The sequence below is a fragment of the Mobula birostris genome, chromosome 16 (genome assembly GCF_030028105.1).
Source record: "Mobula birostris isolate sMobBir1 chromosome 16, sMobBir1.hap1, whole genome shotgun sequence".
NCBI lineage: Eukaryota > Metazoa > Chordata > Chondrichthyes > Myliobatiformes > Myliobatidae > Mobula > Mobula birostris.
Window position 1 is genome coordinate 21,692,327 of NC_092385.1, and position 24,658 is coordinate 21,716,984.

Below are 24,658 nucleotides of genomic sequence, written 5' to 3' on the forward strand. Positions count from 1 at the left end.
AGAAATGGTCATGGCAGGTGACATCAATTTTCTGAAAATTTACCCTTTTGTAGCAAATAGTCTTTCAGATCACACACTGCTTCTGCAGAACATGCAGCTAAGTATTGAAGTGATTGAGGAAACATCTTGGAGTGTTTTTGTGATTACCTTTCTTATTGTGTTCTCTGTGTTTTTAAAATTCATTTAATGCATTTGTTTATTTCTTCTTATGAACTAATTTTGTACACAATTCCCCTTCTAGAATTCTGAGGAAAATTCCAGAATTTCTATTACTTTTTTCCGCCTCTTCCGTGTAATGCGCTTAGTCAAATTACTGAGTCGTGGTGAGGGGATACGTACATTGTTGTGGACATTTGTTAAGTCCTTCCAGGTAACCACTTTCATTCAGTCTTGGGTGTACATTGAATAAAAAACAATTAATGTTAACCTTTGCATCAAGTTTAATTTATGCTAGATATATTAAAATATTTTTATTTAAATGAGTATTTTTTTAAAATGTGAACCAATTGACCAAGAATGAAATCTGGATAAGAAATCAGAAATCGATTTCTGTATTTACTGAATGCATTGCTAACTTTTAAATACACATTTCATTTTTGTTTTAATGATTCATGACCATTGAATTATAGAAACTGCAGCACAAAAGTGTGTATTTTTACTTCATAGTTCTGATAATGCTATATTTGTGAATTAACTTAATTTTTTGAGATAAATTAGACAATTAAGATATGGCACAACAATTAATTTACCAAAGTGGACAGGATGCAAGTATAACTAGGCTGACATAATTACAAATGGCCTTGCTGGAATTGTATTTTTTTAATCTTTGGGTTCATGGCCACCATTTATTGCCCATCACTAAATGCCATTAGCTACATACAAGTCCATGAAGTACAAGATCATTAACTTGCATTTTCATTGAGAAATATCATGGTAGCCATTTAAAATGGAAAAGGGTGGGACTTAAATTAATTTGAGTTAGCAGTCCATTATTAGGCTGGCAAACAAATAGTTTATTAATAGATAGAGTTTCTGCAGAGTTGAAAAATTTTATGGATTTGTGTGGAAAAAAAATTCCAGTTGTTGAATGTCACTCACTGGAACGTACTGTAAAATAGGAAATTTGGAAAGCTCTCCATCGTAGTTCAGTTAAAAATGATGGATTAATATAGTAAAGACCAGTAAAAATGCTTCATATTTACAATGGTCTCATTGTATTGGTGTCACAGTTTTATCTTCATCCTTGTCCTAATTTGAAAATATAAAAACATTGTCAAAGTAATAGACAACAGATACACATTTCTTCAAAGGGTAATTATGAAGAGAAAACTGTTGAAAAGTGAATATGTATACACGTGTCCCCCGCTTTACGAACGCTCACTTTATGCCACTTCACTTTTACGAAAGACCTACATTAGTACCTGTTTTCACTAACCGAAAGAGGATTTTCGTTTTTACGAAAAAAGATGCCCGCTTTAAACTTGTGTTTACCCTGAGAAAGACTACCATGACCATGAAGCCTTGCGCGGGCAGGTGTGTGCGCATGCGTGTACGTGCCGCTTTTTTTTTCTACAAATCGGTTTTGGCTAAATCTTCCCGATTCTGTTAAGTGAAACTATACTGTACCTACATTATTTCTACTTTATATAGGCTGTGTATTGTATCATTCCTGCTTTAATATATGTTAGTGTTATTTTAGGTTTTATGTGCTATTTGGTATGATTTAGTAGGTTATTTTTTTGGGTCTGGGAACGCTCAAAAAATTTTTCCCATATATTTAATGGTAGTTGCTTCTTTGCTTTACGCCATTATGAACGGTTTCATAGGAATACTCTACCTTCAGATAGTGGGAGAAACCTGTATATAAAATTTCTATGAAAATTCCAACTTTTCAAAGAATGTGTGCAAGCCTTAAGCCTTAAGGTATTTCCAATATTCCTCTTCCCATGGGAGAGGAGTAATATTTTAAGTGCATAGACTTTAACATGGCAATACAATTCCTTCTAACTTTGGAGTAGTAAGAACAACTGTAGCAAGACAAGAATAATAGGCAGTTCCTCTTGAGTTTCAATTTTGCTAGTTCCATTTAGGAAACTTTGGTCAGATGGAGCGAGGTGTGGCAATCTAACTTAAACTGAGAAGGTAAAGTACATTTTAAAAGGGATTGTAGGGTAACAATTCAGTTAGAGTAACAATTCGAGAAGAGAAATGGAAGATTCTTACATCCTAGAAGGAACGGCTGTGATCTATTTCTTTCAATTCCTGTGACAGATGAAAACAAGACAGCTTAAGAGCGTCCAAGCTTGAAGGTCATCTAAATTTAGCAGAGCATCAGAGGATCTTCCTCAGAAATGTTAGGGAAATGATATTTTCCTCAGTAAGATGGTTAATAAAAGTGGGTGAGCAAACCTCAAAGATAAGATTTTGTCTTAGGCCACTTGGCACTTCTGCCTGTTCCCCATTTTATGAAATCACTGCTGGGCTGATTGAAACTTCAGTTACACATTCCCAATTACACACAGTTACCATCTTATTCATTTGCTTATCAAGTATCCATCTACTTCTGCCTTAGAAAATTTAAATTCTGTGCTTTCACCACGTTCTGAAAAGGAGTTCCAAAGATTCACATCCTTTTGAGAAGAAAAATGCCTTATTGTCAAACAATGACCATCATTCCAGATTGTTCATTTGAGGAAGTGGCACCTCCATTCATATCTATTTGCAAAAGATTCCATAATAATATCCTGTGTGTTTCTAAACATCTCCTCGCTGACAATCAATACAGGCACACCTCAGAAATGTGTGCTTAGCCCACTGCTCTACTTTCTTGAACAGTCGTTACTGTGTGGCTAAGTACAGCTCAAGCACCATCTATAAATTTGCAGATGGCACCATTATAGGTAAAATCTCAGGAGGCAATGAGGAAGTGAATCGGCGGGAGATAGTTTGACTGGTTGAGTTGTGTCACAACAACCGCCTCACACTCCGCTCAATGTCAGTAAGACCAAGGAGTTGATTGTGGACTTCAGTAAGTGAAGGTTAATGGTGGAAACAGTGAACAGCTGCAAATTCCTGGGCACCAAAATCTTGTAGGGTATAACCTGGGATGAGTAGTAATGAAAAAGGCACACCAGCCACTCTACTTCATTAAGAGTTTGAAGAGATTCTGTCTGCTATGAGAGACTTTCTATAGATGTACACTACAGTGGAGAGCATTTTTACTGGTTGCATCACCATTTAGTATGGTGCTGCAACCATCAGAGGGTTGTAGACTCAGCCAGCTTCATCATGAGCTCTACCTTCCCTACCATCAAGGACATCTTCAAAAGGCGATACCTCAGGCAGGCATCATCACGAAGGACTCTCAGTATCCAGGATGTGCCCTCTTCTCATTATTACCATCAGGGAAGAGGTGCAGGAGCCTGAAGACACACATTCACCTTTTTAGAAGCAACATCTTTCCTTCGTTATCAGAATTCCGAACAGTTTAAGAAATGCTTGAGCACTGCCTTGTTATTCCTTTTAGTTCCACTCTTTATTTTAGTAATTTATAATTCTTACATCTTCGTACAGTTACCGCTGCCACAAAGCAACAAATTCATGTCATCTAAATCAGTGATAATAAATCTGATTCTGATTCTAATCCTGCAGAAGAGATTTGGTAGACATGGGAGTAGTAAAGGGCAGAGATTATCTCATTTTCAGAGTTTGTGACATCTTGACTTTTACATAACCATAGTCTTATCTTCAAGTTAATTAGGTGATCTCTAGAACTGATTACTTGGTAATTTGTCAGCTGACATCAAGACTTTTTTCTAATATGCGGGATGCGTATATCCTCAATACAGAGTACAGTGGAATTTGTTAAGTTGGGGGTGGGGTGGGGTTTGATGAGATGGGTATTTGAAATAAAAAGGGCCAAATTAGCAGAAGGTATACTAAAAGCATTTTACAAATTGATGCCAGATTTGATCAATGATTAACTGAGGAACTGGGTCAGTATGTCTAAGTGGGAAGGTGATGCCGCTTTCCAGCAGAAGTTGGAAAGAGGAAAAAAATGTGAGTATGATTTGATTGGGGTAACAAGTTAATTATGTTTTATAAAGTTGAATGGAGAATTCTTAGGACTGCTGAGAACTACTGCTTTCAGCATGTGGGAACATCAAAACACTCTGTCAAGGCCTCAAGATCAGAATTTCTAAACTTGAGGGGCAGTTGGAGTCTCAGCCGAGCATAAGATGAGAGATTTTAGGATTATATGTTTCATGAGTTGTCTGCCATTGATTCTCAGAGACCAGGGCAGTAAATAGAAAACCATCTGAAGGGGCAAGAGGTGCAAGAAACCTCTGTAAAAATATCTTTCCTAAAACGATACTCACTATTAGAGATTGTCGGGAGGTGATAACACTGTGAAGGAGTGCTGCTCAAGATGTGGCATGTTGGGACAATGGAAGCATGAATTAGAGTTGGAGGAGGAGTGCACAACGAAGGTTAGAGATCCTAGAAAGGAGGTCAGACTGGTATATTTGTAACTACTTTCCTGGTGCCAGTGTAAACGGCATCACAGATAGAGCGCAGGACATTCTTGGGATGGTGGGGAAGTAAGAGCAGAGCACTACATTATGCTTCATGTTAGAATCAATAATAAAGGAAGCAGAAGAGTGGTGAAGACAGTAAGCTCTGGAATATTCCCAATACCCTGTCCTGGCAAAAATAGAATTAAGTAGATGAGGCAGATTATTGTAGGTGGAAAGCTTCAGATTCTTAGTAAATTAGGGTCAATCCAGGGGTAGAATGGATTTATTGAAATAGACAATTGGCATCTTAACATGGCTGAGACCAACATGTGCGGCGGTTCACTAGTGTGATTAAGGAGGATTTAAAGTTGGCAAGAAGCGGGCACCAGTATATAGGAATAGAAAATAGGAAAAACAGTTGGCCAGTGTGAAATACTGGAGGACCTGCATATAAGGTGAGAGGGAGGAAGTTTAAAAAGGCTGCGTGGGACAAGTTTTTTTTACACAGATTAGTAGGTGCCTGGAATTGACCACCAAAGGTGGTGGAGGAAGTAGATACGATAATAGTGTTTCAGAGGCTTTTAAATAGGCACTTGATTATGCAGGGAATGGACAAATATGGATCATGTGCAAGCAGAAGAGATTAAGTTTACTTTGGCATTGTGTTCAGTGCAGATATTGTATGCCTTTTCCTGTGATGTGATGTCTGATATTCTGTATGTTTAAAAGTATGACTGGTCAGTAATAATAGGAAGGATGTTTATTTCTGAGACCTGCACTCAGTACAGCAGGCATCTCATTGCTCTGGAAAAGCACTATAAATGCTTTCTCTGCTACATCCTCAAATTGTGTGTATCAACGTGATTCATCCATTGCCCCAGTATTGAGGCTCTAGTTATTTTCAGTTGACTACATTGGGCAGTACATGTGGTTTGCATTCCTGGCACAACAGTCCTGAAGTGGACGGTACTCCAAGCCCCGAGGAGAAGATTACAAGGCTGGCAATGAAAAAATATCAAAAGCTTGTTAGATTATGAGAACACTCAGTCCTCCTTTATTGTCATTTAGAAATGCATGTATGCATTAAGAAATGATACAATGTTTCTCTGGAGTGATATCACAGAAAACAAGACAGACCAAAGACTAACACTGACAGAACCACATAATTATAACATATAGTTACAGCAGTGCAAAGCAATGCCATAATTTGATAAAGAACAGACCATAGGAACAATAAAAAGAAGTCTCAAAGTCCCTAGTTGATCGACTGCCGAGTCCCCGATAGCAGGCGGCAAAAGGGAGAAACTCCCTGCCATAAACCTCCAGGCACCATCAGCTTGCCGATGCCTTGGAAGCAACCGACCCCAGCCAACCCTGAGTCCAGCCATCCGAAAACTCCGAGCTTCCGAGCAGCCTCTCTGATACAGCCTCCCGAGCACCATTCTCTGCCAAGTGCCTTCAACCTCTTCCTGGCCGCTGAAACACGCAAAGCCGAGGATTTCGGGGCCTTCAGCTCCGGAGATTCCGGTTACCACACGGTAACAGCGGCAGCAAAGCAGTCATTTCAGAAGTTTGAGAACCTTAAAGCCATTGTTTGGGATATGTACAGCCCTTGCATAAACAGCAGAATAATTGCACAACCTCACCAACCAACCAGCAGCCTGACTTGTCAGTAACCTCCTGCCTCACCTGTGGAATTCCACATCAGCCACCTCAGAGTTAACAGTGGATGGAAGTCATTCTTAATCCTGAAAGACTGCCCAAGAAGATTAGCATAGTAGTATTAGATAGAAGGAGGCTAAGAGAGACTTCAAAGCATCCAAAGTAGATTGAAAATGTATTTGTGTAAACACAACAATAATAGACTGTCTGGGATTAAGATGGTGAGGACAGTGAAATGTTCTTCAAAAGGACTGGACCAAGTAATTAATGTTCCAGGATTTAAGATATCCCGATAAAGTAAAGAGGCATTAAAATCTGAATTTCAGAACTTGCAAGGATGGGCAGAAACATTCCAGACTTTAAAAGGGAATTGGCACTTAACAAAAAAATCATTTACAGAACTGTTAAGGATGAGTGGAAGTCTGTCTGGGACTGAGTCTCCTAGCAGTCTACCTTAATTCAACTTCTGTGTCATTGTGATTCAGAGTATTACCAATATTTTAACAAAACTATAAATTTAATCCAGCCTCAATTCACAAAATCAGGAAAGGATCTTTGAAGAGAGATACAATTAACATTTCAGGTTGATGACATTTCATCAGAATTTACATTTTCCAGATAAGAGGACATAGATTTGTAAAAGTAACTTCACAGGTGTTGCTGGACCTGAGTGTTTTCAACATTGTTATTTAATTTCACGTTTTCCAGCTTTTGCTTCTACTTACTAGTAAAGCTTTTCTTCCTTCTCAGGCCCTTCCATACGTTGCTCTTCTGATAGCCATGCTGTTTTTCATCTATGCTGTAATTGGCATGCAGGTAACCTGTGTGATTATGTCCAACATGTTATTGATATGAATGTAATATTTTAAGAAGTGGTTTGATTCTATGGTTCATTATCAATTCACTGTATGTCTACTGAAAATGGTAACACAGCTTAATTTTCTTTGAAGTTTGTAAATATAGGTCGACCTTCACTAATCCGGCACCATTGGGACCAGAGGATTGCCAGATTAGTGAAAATGCTGAATTACAGAAGGATCACATTAAGCATAATCAGTGCCGGATTATCGAAGGAACCGGATTACAGGTAGTCGGATTAGTGAAGGTGGACGGTACTTTTGGTGTTACATTCATCTATTATAAATGGATAATTAATAATGTATGCCCTTTATTGCAGATTCTCTGAAAATAAGTTTATTTACCAAGATTTTAATGAACAGCAGAATATCAGTGTTTCACAGTTCACTATAAGGCAAAAAACCTACATGTACTTAATGGATCTGAAGAATATTACTTTCCTTTTCAGACTTTTGGCAAAGTTGCCTTGCAAGACCACACACAGATAAATAGAAATAACAACTTTCAGACTTTTTTTCAGTCTGTACTGCTTTTATTCAGGTAAAAAAAATATATCATTTACATTATTATACTTATGCAATTACTGGTTGTACTTACAAAAATGTAAATGCAATTACATTTTTGTTTGTTACATCTTAGTTATTTACTGAGTTAGTAATGCAGAAGACCGGAGAAAAACTCAGCTTGGCAGCTGGACAGTTTAGTCTGGTTGGTTTAGATTAATCTGGAGTCTAAAGTTCATGAGCCTATATTTAACAATCCTATCTTTTTCATTAATGTTATTTCAAAAAAGAAACCAATCGCCTTTCCCTTGTCTGGACAATGTACAACCAAGTAGCTAAAGTTAATGTTTTACATCTATATCATCAAACATTTAATCTTTGAATTGTGGCTGTTAGGTAATTGACTCTTCAGAGGATAAGTCTTGTGTAGAGCTATTTTTTTCCTATAACAACACACTTTTTTGCTGCCTCAGTAAGATGGGCAATATAATCAAATATCCCACTCAACCCAGACATTCTTTCTTCTATCCTCTCCGATTGGTCAGAAGGTATGAGAGCACGTACCACAAGACCCCGAAGCAATAAGACTGTTGAATGTTTCCCTATACGATAAAATGGACTTTTGATCTCACTGTGACCTTGCACCTGACAGTCTACCTGCACTGCACTTTCTCTGTATTGTAACACTTCATTTGCACTCTGTTATTTAACCTTGTACTACCTCAATGCACCATTGTAATGAATTGATCTGTATGGATGATATGTGAGACAAGTATTTCACTCTATCTAGGTACACGTGATGGCAATAAACTAATTTACCAATTTTTAATTCAGCACTCTCATCTTCACACAGGAATGCAATTTTTTCCAAATGCATTTCACCCAAACTTTTCACTATACAAATTTTGTTTGAATAGAATATTTTCCATGAATGCATCCCCCTAATAAATTGAGAAATGGCAGCTGTCTTTGTGCAATGCATTGTAGCATGATGTAATTAGTATCGTAGATTTTATTCAGAATCCCATTTTAACAGTTATTAATATAATGTTACATCTGCTGTACATATTAAATGTTCAGTTGCCAGGATTACAAAGGTGTTTGGGAGGGCTGCAGAGCTTGAGGAGGTTAAAAGAGCAAAGTAATGGATATATTTGAAAAATATGGGAGTCTTAACAGTTACCACAGCAGATTTGGTTCAGCTGATAAAGTGAGTGTGCATATTATAATTGTCCTTCAGATTTAGGAAACTGGGTAAAAACTTTAAAGTTTAGAAACGTGTATTATTCAAAAGAATCCCGCACAGTACAATTAATACAGGAGTCAGAAGGCAAGGAAGAAATAACCGATGACTTCGTGATCAAAAAATTAGCAATGGGCAAACAGTTGTACTATCAGAGTTTACTCCTATTATACTGTACAATTCAGTATCAGTTGCATTACAAATCCATAGCCATAGCAGAGTTCAAGAGTGAAAGAAAAAATAAAATCAAAGAAGATTTGCAGAAAACTTAAAAGCCCAGCATTGCTTCTATGTTTAAGGGATTTTAGTTGGATAAAAACTGGACACGCTCCACATAATTTTGTTAGGTAACTCCCAGAGAGTGAAAAGTGGAACTTAGCCTTCATGTGTCTTGTACCAAATAAATTAAAGGCTAATATTAAGTCTTTTCTGATAATATACTACTTTTTCCACAGGTGTGCCACTGGTGAAGCCTGGCAAGAAATCATGTTGGCATGCATGCCTGGAAAACTCTGTGACCCAGAGTCAGATTATGCCCCAGGAGAAGAGTATACATGTGGTAGCAACTTTGCTATTGTATATTTCATCACATTTTACATGCTGTGCGCCTTTCTGGTATGTGGTTTTCAAAATGTGCTATCTTCAATTTCGCTAGCTGAGAATCTTCACCTGAATCTTCTTTGAACTAGGTTTTACATTATTTTTGACACAAAGAGGGAAAGTTGCATCTCCAAACAGCTCAGCAACCACACTGAGCCAGCTGAACAACAAAGGTCAAAGGGAGTAGGCTTTAACATTGAAATCAGTATCAGCAGGAAGAGATAGAAAATCATGCAATATTGATGTTTCTTCCTAACAGTTCAATAAATAACATGATAGCACTTGAATGAGCTTAACTGTAGTCAATTGCCTTTAGTAAGCCTGCCTTCATTTACTATTGATGATATAGAATTATAGAACACTACAGCACAGAAACAAGCCCTCTGTGCTGAACTATTAATCTGCTTAGCCCCATCGACCTACACACAGACCATAGCCCGCTATACTCCCTCCCATCCATGTACCTATACAGTACATATTTTTCTTGAATGTTGAACTGGTAGCTCATTCTACACTTTCACAACTCTCTGAGTGAAAAAGCTCCCCCTCAGGTTCTGCTTAAATATTTCACCGTTCACCCATGATCTCTTGCCATAGTTTCACCAAACCTCAGTGGAAAAAGCCTGCTTACATTTGCCCTATGTATATCCCTCTTGATTTTGTTTAACTCTTTAAAAAAAACTCCCCTCATTCTCCTAAACTCCAGGAAATAAAGCCCTAACCTATTCAACTTTTCCCTAAAGGTCTTTAAGTCCTGGCAACATCTTTGTAAATTTTCTCTGTACTTTTAAAATCTTATCAATATCTTTCCTGGAGGTAAGTGACCAGAACTATACACAATACTCCAAATTAGGCCTCACCAAAGTCTTATACAATTTCGACATAACTTTGCAACTTCTGAACTCAGTACTTTGATTTATGAAGGCCAATATGCCAAAAGTTCTTTATGACCTTGTGATGCTACTTGCAAGGAATTATGTGCCTGTATTCCCTTTGTTCTGACTAAGTGCCTGTCTGTACATGCTGAAGATGATAATAAGGCAATTGAATTTGTAGTCCAAATTTTTTCTCCTTTTTGCTATATATTTAAAATGTCATTATTATTGTCAGACATTTTATGTGATTTTATTTATTTTGAAAGTACTTCCGATTGTTTTTGCTAATTATCCTCACTCAAAATTCTTACATTTTTAAGGTTTCTGCATTATGCTTAATGCTGTTTCCAGAAGATTTCTGTTTTTCCTCTACATTTCTCATAAACACTAATACTTCAATCCTTCTGCTAAACACTAGAAGCTGCAGTATTAGGAAAGCCTTGTAATGATTACAAGGATGCTTATGGACCCTATGAGACTTTCTTGCTGGTACACCAAGTTCACCTTGAGCTTTAGGAATTCTGTTGAGTTCTGTAAAATGTGTAGGCAAAGTTGCCACCCTGCCCATATAAAATCAATAATTTGATAGCACAGACATTTATCATACCTTATGAATGCTGATGCAAGCTGTTAAGTGGAAGATATTTACTTCATGTGGAGTTCAGAACTGTCTCTTGTGCTTCATCCATGCAAATAAGTGTCAAGTCTGGCTGCTTGGGAGTTTGTCCCAAGGTGCATCAAGGTGTGGAAACAATTAAGAGGCTGTGGACAGAGCATCACCTGAATCTGCTGGGAAATGCATTTGAGAAGCTGTAATATATTTGTCTTCAGATTGTGAACCTGGCCATGCTTAAATATGTTCTGTGTTCCAACGTCCTTTCCACATGAATCTTATTAACAGTGCTTCATTCTTCCAGATTATTCATATTCATGATGTATAATGCAGCTAGGATTTTAATATCAAAGTACAGAATGTTGTGTGTTTAGTTGTGCTTCCTCTTGGTGGCACTATTTAGTAAAATGCAATGTGCTGTAACCTTGTGCTACTTTTCATTGTAACCTTGATTCCTGAAATATGAGATAGGTGATATTCAAAGAAAATTTTTGCTCCATTTCCACCTACTTAACTGCTGAAGCTGAAGTGAAAATCTATGCTGTAGCAGGATTATACAAAAAAGACAATGGATTTGTTATTTTTCCTGGAAACAGCATGCTTACAATGTCACAATCAGGAAAAACTGTGCTGTTAATATTGTACTTGTATATGGAATTCATCGGTCTATTATTAACTAACTTGAAATATTGACAGATAGAGGAAATATCATTCTGCCTCTGTATCTCAGATTATAAACTTATTTGTGGCTGTCATCATGGACAACTTTGATTATTTGACACGTGACTGGTCCATCCTGGGTCCTCATCATTTGGAAGAATTTAAGAGAATATGGTCCGAGTATGATCCAGAGGCAAAGTAAGTACATTTTATTCACTTCCGCCACATATCCCATGAAGTTATGTAACCATGTACATAGCTGCCTGTTTAGTTGATTGTGTATAAATTAAAATAAGGTAAGTATACAACAAATAGTGAATTCTGATACTTGCTCATATTTTGCCCATCCATTTATTATTAGAAAATTAAGGTAACTTGCCTAAATTCCAATGTAAAGTATGGAAAGTCTTGTACTGGAAGTACTGCTTCATAAAATTGCCCTTCATTATTTTCAAATTGAAATTTCAAAATTTATAGTCAAGTATAATGGTTTCACTTTTGAGGCATGATGGATAACAGAAAATTATCAGGAAGTTTTGCAATAGTTTGCTACATCAAGAAAACTAAGAATCTATGGTACTCTTCTAACAACTGATTTTATTCAACATCTATTAAGAACTGCAGCCATTCAAGTAGAAGGCACATCACTACCACCCCAGGGCAGCTCAGGTTGTCAGTCTTGCTAAGGATGCTCTCTAAAGAATAAATTTGTTCAATAAATGCAGAGAAAATAAATCGTGAACAAGATATATTAAAGCAGTTGTATGCTCAGCTTTGATATAATGCTTTTTTTCTGAAGACCATTTCCAGATATTTACTAGTGGTGCCAGTCTGCAGTTTTACTTCAATGAGTTGAATACCCTACTATAATTTTACAATGTTTCCAAGAATAGGACCCATTGAGCGACATCTTTATAGCTTTATTGTTTTTATTATGCACGTTAGATGAAATGTATAGGTAGAACAATGCAGTGTTCTCCCCTGTGAGGTGGGGAAGAAGTGCTTTTCTCGGTATGCCAGAAATTCAGAGTCATATTTTGGCTTGGAAAATAATTTAGGGCCCACACTCAAATGTAGTATTGGGACACTTGCAGATTCACTGAGGCCCACCACCTATGTAAAAACTTCTTCTACAATATTAGATTGCCCAGAGGGGAAAACCTACATTCTGGAAAACAAGATCCACTTCAAGTCCAAGGATAGTTTTTAAAGATGATCCCTGCTATTGAAAGCTAATATCTGATTATGAAGCTAGGAAGGACAGGAGAGCTATTTCCATTGTTATAGTAAACTTACCCTTCCCCCTGTGTAGCCTATATTTGGATACCCTGGAATTTCTGTGCTTGCATCTTTTCAATACCAGATTGCTGTTTCTTCACATTTTTTTTACTTAGTATCATCCAAGATCCAGTTTCTATGTAAATTCAATTCTGAATGTAATGGTGCAGGAATAACAATTCTGAAAGAATGAGTGCCACCTTGATTCTAGGTGGCTGATTCTTCAAATTCATTATGTTCACTTATTTTTGATAACTCATGAAGACTCCTAAAATATATATATTAATGTTGTAAGAATTGAACAGTTCTAGGACAAGACTAAAAGGAGAATGGAGTCTGTAACTCTACATATCGGTAGTTTATATATAAAAAAAGTAAATTATTAAAATTCTACACAATAACAAGCAATAGATGGAAAGTAACTCCTCGTCTCTCTGGTCACTCAGACGTATGTGACATTCCCAGTCTGCTCTCTACCTGTGTGGTCATAAGCCTGTATGAATCTTTGCCTTTTATTGACAGATGAAGACCACTTAATCAATGTCCATGTATGACTTTCGATAGACTCAACTTAATTTCATTGGCTCTTATGGCCAAAATTAACACTTGACTCAAGAAACTTGGTGAACTTTTAAGCTCCTCCCAGGTCAGCACCTCATGTTAGTTTGGCAGGTGTTTGCCATTATCTCCGTCTTACAGATCATTGGCACCCCATTCCTATTCTTCCCAAAGAATTCTGACTTTGTGAACAATTCCTAATACCCTTTGTCTCCACCAATTTCTTAACTGTACAGTAATTAAATCACGAAGTATAGAAGATGCTATGCATCTAAAATAAGGACTTACTCTAGCTGTTCGGCAGATTATTGAGTACCTGTGAAGGGGAAACAGAATTGCTGTTTCAGATAAATAATGTTTAAAATGACCAGACATTCCTGCAGCATCCCTTCAGATAATTATGATACCAAAGGTCCTAATCATATTTAATAAAAATACAGGAAACTGCATAAATTATGAACACAATATACAGTAATTTAACTTCCTAGCTAAACTTCTGCTCAAGCCTTGTAATATTTTATAAATATTAATAAAAAAAGTCAAGATTGTTTATTTGATATTACAAGGTTGTTATAGTATTGGTGAATGGTATTGGGGCACAAGGCTACAAATTCACAGAACTGTGTGTTATTTCTCAGAATTTTCAGTGGTTCAACAATATTTCTTGTAGTTCTTTGGAAGTTTAGTTAAGATAATTTCAGACTCAATTCTTTGGTGATTTTCTGCACTAAGTTTAGCCATTTAGGGTGAAAGATTATAATTTAAATCAGATAATTAAGTGAGGGACAATTAATGTATGATAGTTTTTTGTAATTCTATTGGCATGACTGCCAGATTGCTCAAGTTTGAAATCAATATTTCACAGAGGAAGAATAAAACATCTTGATGTGGTTACACTACTTCGACGTATTCAGCCACCATTGGGCTTTGGAAAGCTTTGTCCACATCGGGTTGCATGCAAGGTAAGGCAAAATAGAAAACAAAAACAGTAGCTGAAGACTGGCATAAAACAGAAAATGTTGTGTACATTCAGCAAATCAGGCAATATCTGTCGAAAAATAAATGATTAACATAATATCTTTGTCCACTGATGCTGCCTGACCAAATGGATGTTTTAACATTTTTGTTTTTTTTATATAAATCTAGATGTTTAATTATTTAGTAATAATGATGATCTGCTTGCAACCCTATTCTGAAGACATTGTTTGCTGATGAGGCAAGTTATGTTTGTAATGATACTTAACATTTCACCTGATGGTAGTGTCATGTAGAACTGGTTGCTCCACTTAAATAGTCAGCATCAAATCATCTGTTCACAATTAATGTTAATGAAAATGTCCAGTGAAAACTCATAAAACACCTTTAAAAGCTGTGCATTTTGTCAGAGGATTGTGGTACCTGAGAATAATGAGATGAGTGTGTTCTTTCCAATTGTATGTAACTACAATTAATACTTCTGGCATAAAAATTATACTTCCCAGTTACAATACTCAAAAATTGTAGTAGTGCTACAAACATGAGAAAGTGTGCAGATGCTGAAAATCCAAGCAACACACACAAAATGCTGGAAGAACTCGGCAAGCCAGGCAGCATCTATGGAAAAGAGTAAACAGTTGACGTTTTAAGCCGAGACCGTTCATTAGGACTGGAGTAGTACTGTGGGGTGGTTTGAATTGATTATGCGCTGCTCAAAAATGATAGTTATACTTTTAAATTTTAGATGCTTTGGATTCACACTGCACAGTGTTTTTTTTTAAATTGAGACCAAAGAAAATCTCAGTATCTGTCAACTTTTGCCGTCTGGAACGTGTTGTAATAACCATGTGGATCTGGCAACCTCAGATCAGTGTGAGCCACTAGTACAGTTGGTGTGGAGTTTGCATGATGGGTTTTCTCCAGGTGCTCCAAAATCCCATAGGTGTACAGGTTTAAAGATTAATTGGCTGCTCTAATTTGCCCCTTATGGTAGGTGAGTCGTAGAATGTGAGGATTGTTGATAGGAATGTGGGGGGAATAAAATGAGAAACACGTAAATGGATATTTCATGGTTGACACAGACTAAGTGCACTGAAGTTTTCATAATGTTATTACTCCAGGCCTCTCTGACAATGTTAATGAGAATCTCAAAATAGTTGGAGCTAATAATTCAGCTTGTTAAGAATTAGCCACTTCATTTTCTGCTGATTCTGGAAAAAATAAAGGATTATTTGAAAATTAGTATCAGGCTTTTAAACCCAGAAATTCAATTCAACATTATGGAACAGCTGAAACAAATTATTGTCAAACTTTTCATCCAAACAAAACTACTGCAGCTTTTATAATATACAACTAAATCTTTATTTTTTTTTTCTAATTTCAGAGATTGGTCGCCATGAACATGCCCCTGAATAGTGATGGAACTGTAATGTTCAATGCGACCCTTTTTGCTTTGGTGAGAACAGCTTTAAAAATCAAAACAGAAGGTATGTTCTTACAGATCTAGAGTTGAATCTGGTTAAGCCACAGTTTACTTTAACTTTTTGATACTTGGTATTAACATAAAATTGATTTTAGAGTTGAATTTAATAAATTTCTACATGCCATGCTGGTTTGCTTGTCTAATTGAAAACTATACAGTAAAATACATTTTTGAACAATGTAATATATTCCTTCTTGTTATGTCTATACTTGTGTTAATATTAATGAATTATTCTGTTTTATACACAGTAGAATTGTACCCTGAAACAATTGTATAGTGTGAATGTATGAGGCAGGAAGGAATTTACCCATATGAGAGGGTTTACAACATTTGTTGTTAAACAGTATTTGTGCATGCACCTGGACAATATCCAATTTCATACTGAGCAGGTTTTTGGATAATTTTTGAAGCTGCCTGCAAGAAACAATTTCTAATTTCAACAGTGATTGGTCGTGGGCTGGCCACTAAGAAATTAAATGACAACCTATCCTCACGGTATTTGTAAAGACTGTTGAATCACCCTTTGCTTGCCAATGCCTTTCCATCACTTGTTGCACCAATGCAGAAAGTGTGAAAAATATCAGGGAAATCCAGGACCAGACATGAAAGTCTGTAGTCTGAAAGCAGGATTGGGGTAAAGATGATTTGCTGTTGATTGGTGGTGGTCGTGCAAATTATTAAAGCTTAGAGCAGAGGGTGTGATCAAAGTGCCTGGAAAAAGTTTTTGGAGCAAAGATGTGCCTCACAGGGCCTCATCATTCAAGGTCCTAGACAATTATGATCAGCAAGTTTGACCATATGATGCCAGATTTGACAAGTCTTTGGCACTGGGAATGCATGGAATAGGATACCCTCAGCAAAATCCAGGTCATTAACCTTCACATGCCTAAGGTGTTCCTATGTGATTGAAATGCCAGACAGACACTGCAGTATTGAAACATTGTAGTAAAAGTTTAAGTTATGAGCATCATCATAAATATGAAATGAGAAATGTAGGATAGATATTGGCCAACTTTACGTGAAATATACATATTTCTCAAATGTTTGGAAAAATGTAATCTCAGTTGTAAGTTAATGATTAAACTTCCATGAGTTTATTAGCATGAAATCTGTCCCTAGAATTTATGAATATCAAATTATTTAGTATATCGTTAAAACAACTAAGTCTGCAGATAGCAACATCAAATACGGCAAACCAATTCACTTGTGTGCAATTGTTGAATAAGAAAACTCTAATATGCCCAAATGTGCATGCTTGTATGAAGTATGTATTTGACTTTCTTGACCTATCTTTAATAAATATCACCAAATTATAAATTCTGCTGGAAATTACAATATATGTTTAGTAATAAAACCACCTCTATTCCAAAAACTTCATGTGACAGATTCTATTACATGTTTCTTTTTCTCTTTTGCTGCAGGCAATCTTGATCAAGCTAATGAAGAGCTGAGAGCTGTTATTAAAAAAATCTGGAAACGAACCAGCATGAAGTTGCTAGATCAGGTGGTGCCCCCAGCTGATGGTTAGTGCTATGATTTTCTTTACTGTTACCTTTCCAAGAATTACAAACGTGTTATCATTTTGTTTGAGTAATACGGGATTGAATTCTTTGTTAGTAAGTAATCCAGTATAAAACATTTTGCTTTACCAGACCTCATTGATTTTACGTTTATGTAGAAATGTGCATTATGATTATAATTCAATTTATGTTCTCTGTATTGAAGACCAGCTGGAGTTTGCAGACAAATCTTATTATTTATTTGAAACTTTATTGAACTGCATTTTACACAATATGTTGTTTCACCAGTACATAATTTAATAATTTAATAAAATGAAATGGTAAGTGCACTGGTGATATGGTCTGGAGTTTAAACAGAAAAGTAATGAACATGTATTCAAAGTATTATCATTCATAGCTGTTAAAATTCATATTGACCAGTATTCTTTCATTGATTTAGTTTTAAGTTTTGCTTAATGCTTCTTTTTATTAATTAATATTTTTAAAGAATTAAGCGACCATATGCTTCATTTTTATTTCTTAATGCTTGCATGGCATAGAAGGAAAGTAACACTGCATGGAATCAATAACATTTCAATTTTTTTTTGCTTGAGCTTCTTCACAGCTTCAGCTCTTTTCTTCTCTCAATCTGTAAGAATATTCTGAAGCAATTCTGTTTTAGGTCGGTGGCATGGAACTTGCGTTGCCTCTTACCAACTGTTTCCCCTAATATTTCTTTGAAAGGGAGACCCATGCTTCAGAAATATTCCACAAAGCTAGTTCTGCCTGTCTGCATGTATTGAAATTCAAGAATGATAAGGAGGCTTCTCATCTTTACAAAGCTTTGAAGATGTATGCTTGTGTACAACAAAAGGTTGACAGCTGGTTTTTAAGCATGCTGGTTGATGAGCAAAAATGTGCTTTAATTGACAAATTATTAGCCTTACACTTGAACTCATTGCATTTGTTGTGCTATCTGTCTGAAGCTTGTCTTTGTTCATCAAGGTAAAGGTTAGCTTTTGCTTAAATGTTTTGAATCAGAATGATATTTATTGTGAGGTGGGCACACACAGAATACATTGAATAAGGCAAGACATTTTTAGTCAAATATTTGATTAGAGTCACTTGAATAGTGCAAAGCAATTGAGCACTATTGTAGACTCATAGCAAAAAAAAATTTAAATTATATTGATTGACCTACAATGAATAATACTTCAACTAGAACTGTAGTACATCAAACTATTCCATCTGGATACCTCCAACCTGATGGCATAAATATCAATTTCTCCTTCCAGTAAAAAAAATTCTCCCTCCTCCTCCCCCCACTTCTATTCCCCACTCTGGCTTCTTAGTCTTCTCACCTTCCTATCACCTCCCCTTTGTGCCTCTCCTCCTTCCCTTTTTTCTATTGTCCACTCTCCTCTCCAATCAGATTCCATCCTCTCCAGCTCTTTTCCATTCCCACTTGCACGGCTTCCCCTATCACCTTCTAGCTATCCTCCTTCCCTTCCCCTCTACCACCATTTTTATTCTGATGTCTTTCCCGTTTATTTCGAGTTCTGAAGAAGGGTCTCAGCCAGAACATAAATGTTTGTTCATTTCCATAGATGTTGCCTGACCTGCTACGTTCCTGCATCGTTTTATGTGTGAAACTAAATGCCCTTATTTTTATATCATCCAAAAGTGAGGGAATTAACTTTTGCATTTCAAACTGAATTTCATCAATGCTATATAAATATCTCAATCTGTTCTAATGTTTGGAATGTGGCATGTAACTTCTCAAGATCCACTCCTAAAGGACGAGATTCCTCAATGTAACTGAACATTTATCACTTTCATCCAATAGTACTTTTGACTTATGAAAAACTAACATATCTTTGAGGGAAGTATTCTAAAAGCTATACTGTCTACTTCTAATAAAGTAAGCCAAATTAAAATTATGTGGAGTTTAATGTATATTGGATGATTTTTACAAAACATCCTTTGATAACTATTTCTAACTGTGCCTGCCACGTGCATCATGATTGACTGTTGGGCCTGTGGTGGAAAGACAAAAGTGGAATTTTGCTGTCATTACAACTTAATCGGGGCATCATCACATTAGATAATGACAAAAAGGCACATAGTAAGAGTTCACATACAAAATGCTGGAGGAACTCATCAGGTCAGGCAGCATCTATGGAAATGAATAAACAGTTGATGTTTTCGGCCGAGACCCTTTTTCAGGACCGCACGTTGCCGTTAGATGCCAGTACTGTAACTATGCTGGTGAGACTAACCATTAAAATTTGTCTGGTTAAGAATTCCCTATTCCTCTAACTAGATTTTTTAAATTCTCTCTGACATAAAATAAATTCTGTGTAATACATTTTGTTTAAATTAAAATCATGAGAACACTAGCTCTGTAGTAGCAGTTCAAGAAAGGGCAATATCTAGACTTAAAATCATCATTCATCAAAATTTACAAATTATAATTATTTACATAATTTGGCTTCTTTGGCCAGTGCTAATGCTTGAGTTATCTTCGTGGAAGTCCTGAGCTCCATTGGTGCATAGGCCTATACAACCAAAGCCATCTGCTAATCTGATTATGTTGCAGGTTGCCCCTGTGCCAGACCAATGGAGTGCACAGGGTGGTGTTACAGACTTCTCAATAGCCAGGAAATCTGCTCACAGACTCTTTGCCAAGTTTGAGATTAAACCTGGCACAACTACTATTGAAATTATATTGAATAAGCAATAATTGAAGAGATATCTAATTTAGTTAATATGTTAACGATTAAAAACATTTAACTGTTTAATTTTTTATGTTACTTTTAGACATCCATAACTATTTAATTTCAGTGACAGCTTTGACAGTTGCTTCACTGAGGTGTGTATCTGGCTACATAATTTGGAGAAACCCTGCACTGTGCTCTGGATCATGAACAGGGTGGTCCAAAGGCAGACAGCCAACCATCTTGGGTCTGCAGAGGATCAGTCCTAATATTATTAGTATTTTACTCAGTAAGGGGAGGATTGTTAGTGGTAAGAAACTGAAAACAGTTTTGCACTTTGTTACTTGTTGATGATGGCACCTATGCACATCCTGTTCACTGCATGGATGGATAATGGAAAAGGCTGTTTATTTTCTCAAAAAACAATACCTCAAACAAGAATGATACTCTAATTCCCAGCTCATGTAGTCTCTGAATGACATAACTAGTTTATGGGTGAGGTAGAAATGTGTACTGACAGCATTTAGACTTGTGTTCACCAGGAATTACACTGAAACCACCCAAATGAAAAGCGAAATATCATTCCCCATTTATCATGTGGTTTTGCATGCACCTGAACATCATCCTGAATGTGTATATTGGAAACATTTTTATAGGTGAATTAATTTATAAGCATGCATTGTGATCCCCTCTGATTATCCAAATCACCAATGATCTAATATGCCTGGACATGATTCTTACTGAGAGAATCACCAGCAGTTATATCACTATTCTGGTACTCCCCCATGAATCTTTTTTTGCAGTAATTATTTGTCTCATTTGCATCCCAAGAGCAACACAGCATGAATTTTTGCTAGTAAACTGCTAACAATTGGCTGTATCTCACCAATACTACTTGGAACCTGTCATCTCAACTGGCAGACTTCTTAAAGTCAAGTCATGGATGAACAGAATTTTCTTCCAGTTCAATATTGGGTAGGCTGAATCTATTCATGCAACTTGGAGATGAAAATATTTCATTTGTCCCTCTAAGAAATGTAAACTCCCTTGAATCTTAGAAGACTTTATCCGTTATATTTATTTCTGGTTTCTAAAAATAGGCAATAGAGTAATTTGAGAATTGATAAAAGGTTGCTTGATTTCATTGTCATTCTTGTCTATAAATTAGAGGTATAGATACTTAGTCACAGCTAATTACAGAGTTTTAAAAGAAAAATAGTCAAAGCAATTTTATATGTTGCAGCTTGAATTATCTGCGTGATTTGTATAACTGGCCTAATGTCTGTTTGTGCCCGTCTGCCTGAAGATTTTGCAGGCCTTCAATATTGGTTCTCACTGGTGATGAAGGTGAATAATGCACATACATATCTGAATATTTTGACTTTGTTTAAAATTATAATCGAGAACATAACCTGCATGCTTAAAAGACCAATTCATTTCTTTATCTTCTTACAAAACAATGTGAAGCAAAGATGTATAAAGAGTAAATTCAAATATAAAAAATACTGCTCCAAATATTAAAATAGTATTTAAGAATTTTCAATCAGTAAATAAATTTGTGAGTCGTAATTAGGGTCCATAATCAGTTACTTGATAACTGGGAGCCCTGAGATTATCCCATAATAATTTTTTTTTGGATTTTCTTGACAATTTTTGGCCAATACAAGCAGCTTATGTACTTGTGAAGTATGCAGTCACTTCCCAACTGATATGACTATATCATATGTTTCTAATTGTATTGCTATCCATAGTACTAAAACAAATTTATATGTTTCTGCAAAATATGAATATTTTGAAAAGTCAGTCATAATATCAGTGTAAAATGCTACATTAACACTAATCTAACACACTAGATTGCAAACATTATGAAATTATATTTTTCTATTTATTTCAAATTTGTAAAATTCCCAAGCAGCTGCAAGTATATAGACGTCTAATTTTAAAGAAAATTCCGATGTTTTTCTAATGTGCAAAATGAGCATCATTTTCTAATTTGTTATGTTCTCCAATTTTAGATGAGAAGTATGAATGTGTTTTATTCACCTTTAATTATATTACTAATAAGCTACGCATTAAGATTTATATTTGGTACTGTTTACATCTTAAATTAATCCTTTAAGTTTAATCTTCCAGGAGTAATTTTATTATTTAAAATAAACACACATTGTTTTGAAGCTTGGAACATAGGATTACAGAAAACAGTCAAAGTTCCAAGATGTTTAGAAAGAAGCTACTGTTCTGAAAAAGGGGGAATCTGTTTGGTCTATTCACATAGATGATGAGGTAACCGTGGGGAAGTTCTATGCCACCTTCCTGATACAGGACTACTTTAGGAAATTCAAGCGACGCAAGGAACAAGGCTTGGTAGGAAAGCAACCCAGAAAGAATACCACAGTTGCTCTACAGGTGAGATTAATTTGAAAATGTGTAAGGAATTTTTAAAAAATCGTTTGTAAGATTGATTAAAGGACATGCAACAGGAGTACATTTTTATTATCTGAATTTAACTGTAAAGTATTTTAAATTATGCTGTGTAATAGTAGTTTACATGTGCTGCATATTATCTAAAATTCTTTTGTTGTTGTTTTAGCAGAGGTTATATAAACCAGTTAACTAGGTTAATATTTCCTCAAGTATCAGGTGCAGTCTCCATGCTTTCATATGCTGCTATTTCATTGCATAATTTAAAGACCAAATTTTATATTGATGAGTTAATGTAATGCTTTGCCAAAATATAACTATTGATGTACTGTGCAAAATCTTGTTGCATCATTCTGCATTACCTGCAAAAGAACAAAAAACTACTATGAGGGTTGGAGTATTGAGATGCATGTAGCTATTTTGCTCTTTATTTACTGCAGCTTTATATATGCTCATGGCTGAGCCATTCATGGTCAAACTGATTCATCATTACATAAAGATCAGGGATTTAAATAAAGCATCTCTAGCCACTGCATGACTCAAGGACTGAAATATCTTGCACTGGCATACATGGGAACACTGCAAAGCATAAACCAATATAAAGCCCAACATAGTGCTTAAGATAATATGCATTTTGAACAGTTTGATTGGAATGTGCATGCTTGCATTGTTGCTTCCTCAGTCAACATTAAAACAATTATCGATGGTAAACCATATCTGGGCTCAAGAACTTAGCCCTGGGTATTGCAAACCAATTATTTTAGCAATTTGTAATAACTTTGGTTGCATTATGAGAACAACACAACAATAAATCATAGCTTAAATGGTAGTTGTATAAATGTTGGTCACCTCAAATTGACTAATGCTCTTTTTAGCTCAGTGATTCTCTATAGATACCTGGAAATACTTTTGTGATATAAGCATATATGACATAAATTTTCCTGCTAATTTAACAATGGTTTTAGCATATTCAACTGGATCAATTCTTCTACTAAATAGTAAAGAAAGACTGTGAGAACTTGTTCATTGTTGGTACACTAATATCACAAGTAATTCTCAAATGATAAAACCTAAAAATAACTGAGATTATAGAAGTGACCGATTCAAGAAAATAACTATCCAAACAATTGTGTAATAACCCTCTGACATAATGGGTTTTGGAAATATACTTCACCAGTAGTATTGTACTGTTTTCAGAATTATTTTAAATTTTATTGATTTTATGTGGGCATAAATACAATCTAAATCCAATGTTTGTACAGAATGCTGCATGGAGTCATTTTGTTTTGCTCTAAGGATTAACAAGAAATTATTTTTTAAACCTACAGAGGATAGGCATTAATATAAAGGAGATGATTAGTTTTTTTGTTTTATGAACTGTCTGGGGAAGATATTCTATTATTATCAGTAAAAGAGATTCATAAGCTAGCTTTTAGAGACATATGCAGCTTCATAAATCATATTTTGTAATGTTGCATGGGGTACTTGTTTCATCAATGTACATCAAGTATCTTTGAATCAGTAAGGATGGAGTGTTATATAAACATTTCAGTTAGCTTTTTATTTCTAGTCTCTATAACAACAAACTGTCAAAATTGTGAGCAAAGCAGAACAAGACCCGATCCACACAGATACATTAGTCGTTGTTAGTTTTTGTAAAGCATCTCTAGCCACTGACATACAGACTGAAATATCCTCCCTTGACATACATGAGAATACTGCAAAGCATGAACTAATATGCCTTGTCGTGTTCCTATGTATGCAACAGCTGAAAAGTAGAGCAGCTAAAACATTAACTTGAATAAAATGTTTATTTAAATTATTTATATTAATATATCATTGTGTTAACATTTGCATATTATATATTATGTCATGAATTTTAAAAAGCAATGAACTTATCAAATTTTAATGTTCATTTAAGAGTAAAGGGTGTTGAAAATGACCAAATGAAAATCTTCACTGGATCTGCAAGCACCTAAATGAATGCAGACAAAGAGGATTACATTAAGATTACTTACTTTGCAAAGTACAATTGCATATAAACAAGGGAACTGTCTATAGTTTTCCTTATAGACTGTTACAAGGCATAATATAATAACATCTAAAGCGTTAATTGTAAATCCATCAAGTCACTACAAATATCCAAAGTCAAAATACTCCAGATTCTGGAAATCTGCAATAAAACCAGTAAGATTA

General features: G+C 35.6%; 1 protein-coding gene across 1 annotated transcript in view; it reads left to right on the forward strand.

The window, feature by feature from the left end:
* Positions 1-24,658, forward strand: part of LOC140211037 (voltage-dependent L-type calcium channel subunit alpha-1D-like) — a 383,898-nt gene that overhangs the window by 288,477 nt on the left and 70,763 nt on the right. The window contains exons 33-41 of the mRNA XM_072280398.1: positions 242-370; positions 6,930-6,995; positions 7,486-7,577; positions 9,239-9,398; positions 11,602-11,729; positions 14,233-14,329; positions 15,727-15,829; positions 17,247-17,348; positions 22,317-22,447. Coding sequence (XP_072136499.1) covers positions 242-370; positions 6,930-6,995; positions 7,486-7,577; positions 9,239-9,398; positions 11,602-11,729; positions 14,233-14,329; positions 15,727-15,829; positions 17,247-17,348; positions 22,317-22,447 — 1,008 coding nt within the window. The remainder of the gene's footprint in view (positions 1-241; positions 371-6,929; positions 6,996-7,485; positions 7,578-9,238; positions 9,399-11,601; positions 11,730-14,232; positions 14,330-15,726; positions 15,830-17,246; positions 17,349-22,316; positions 22,448-24,658) is intronic.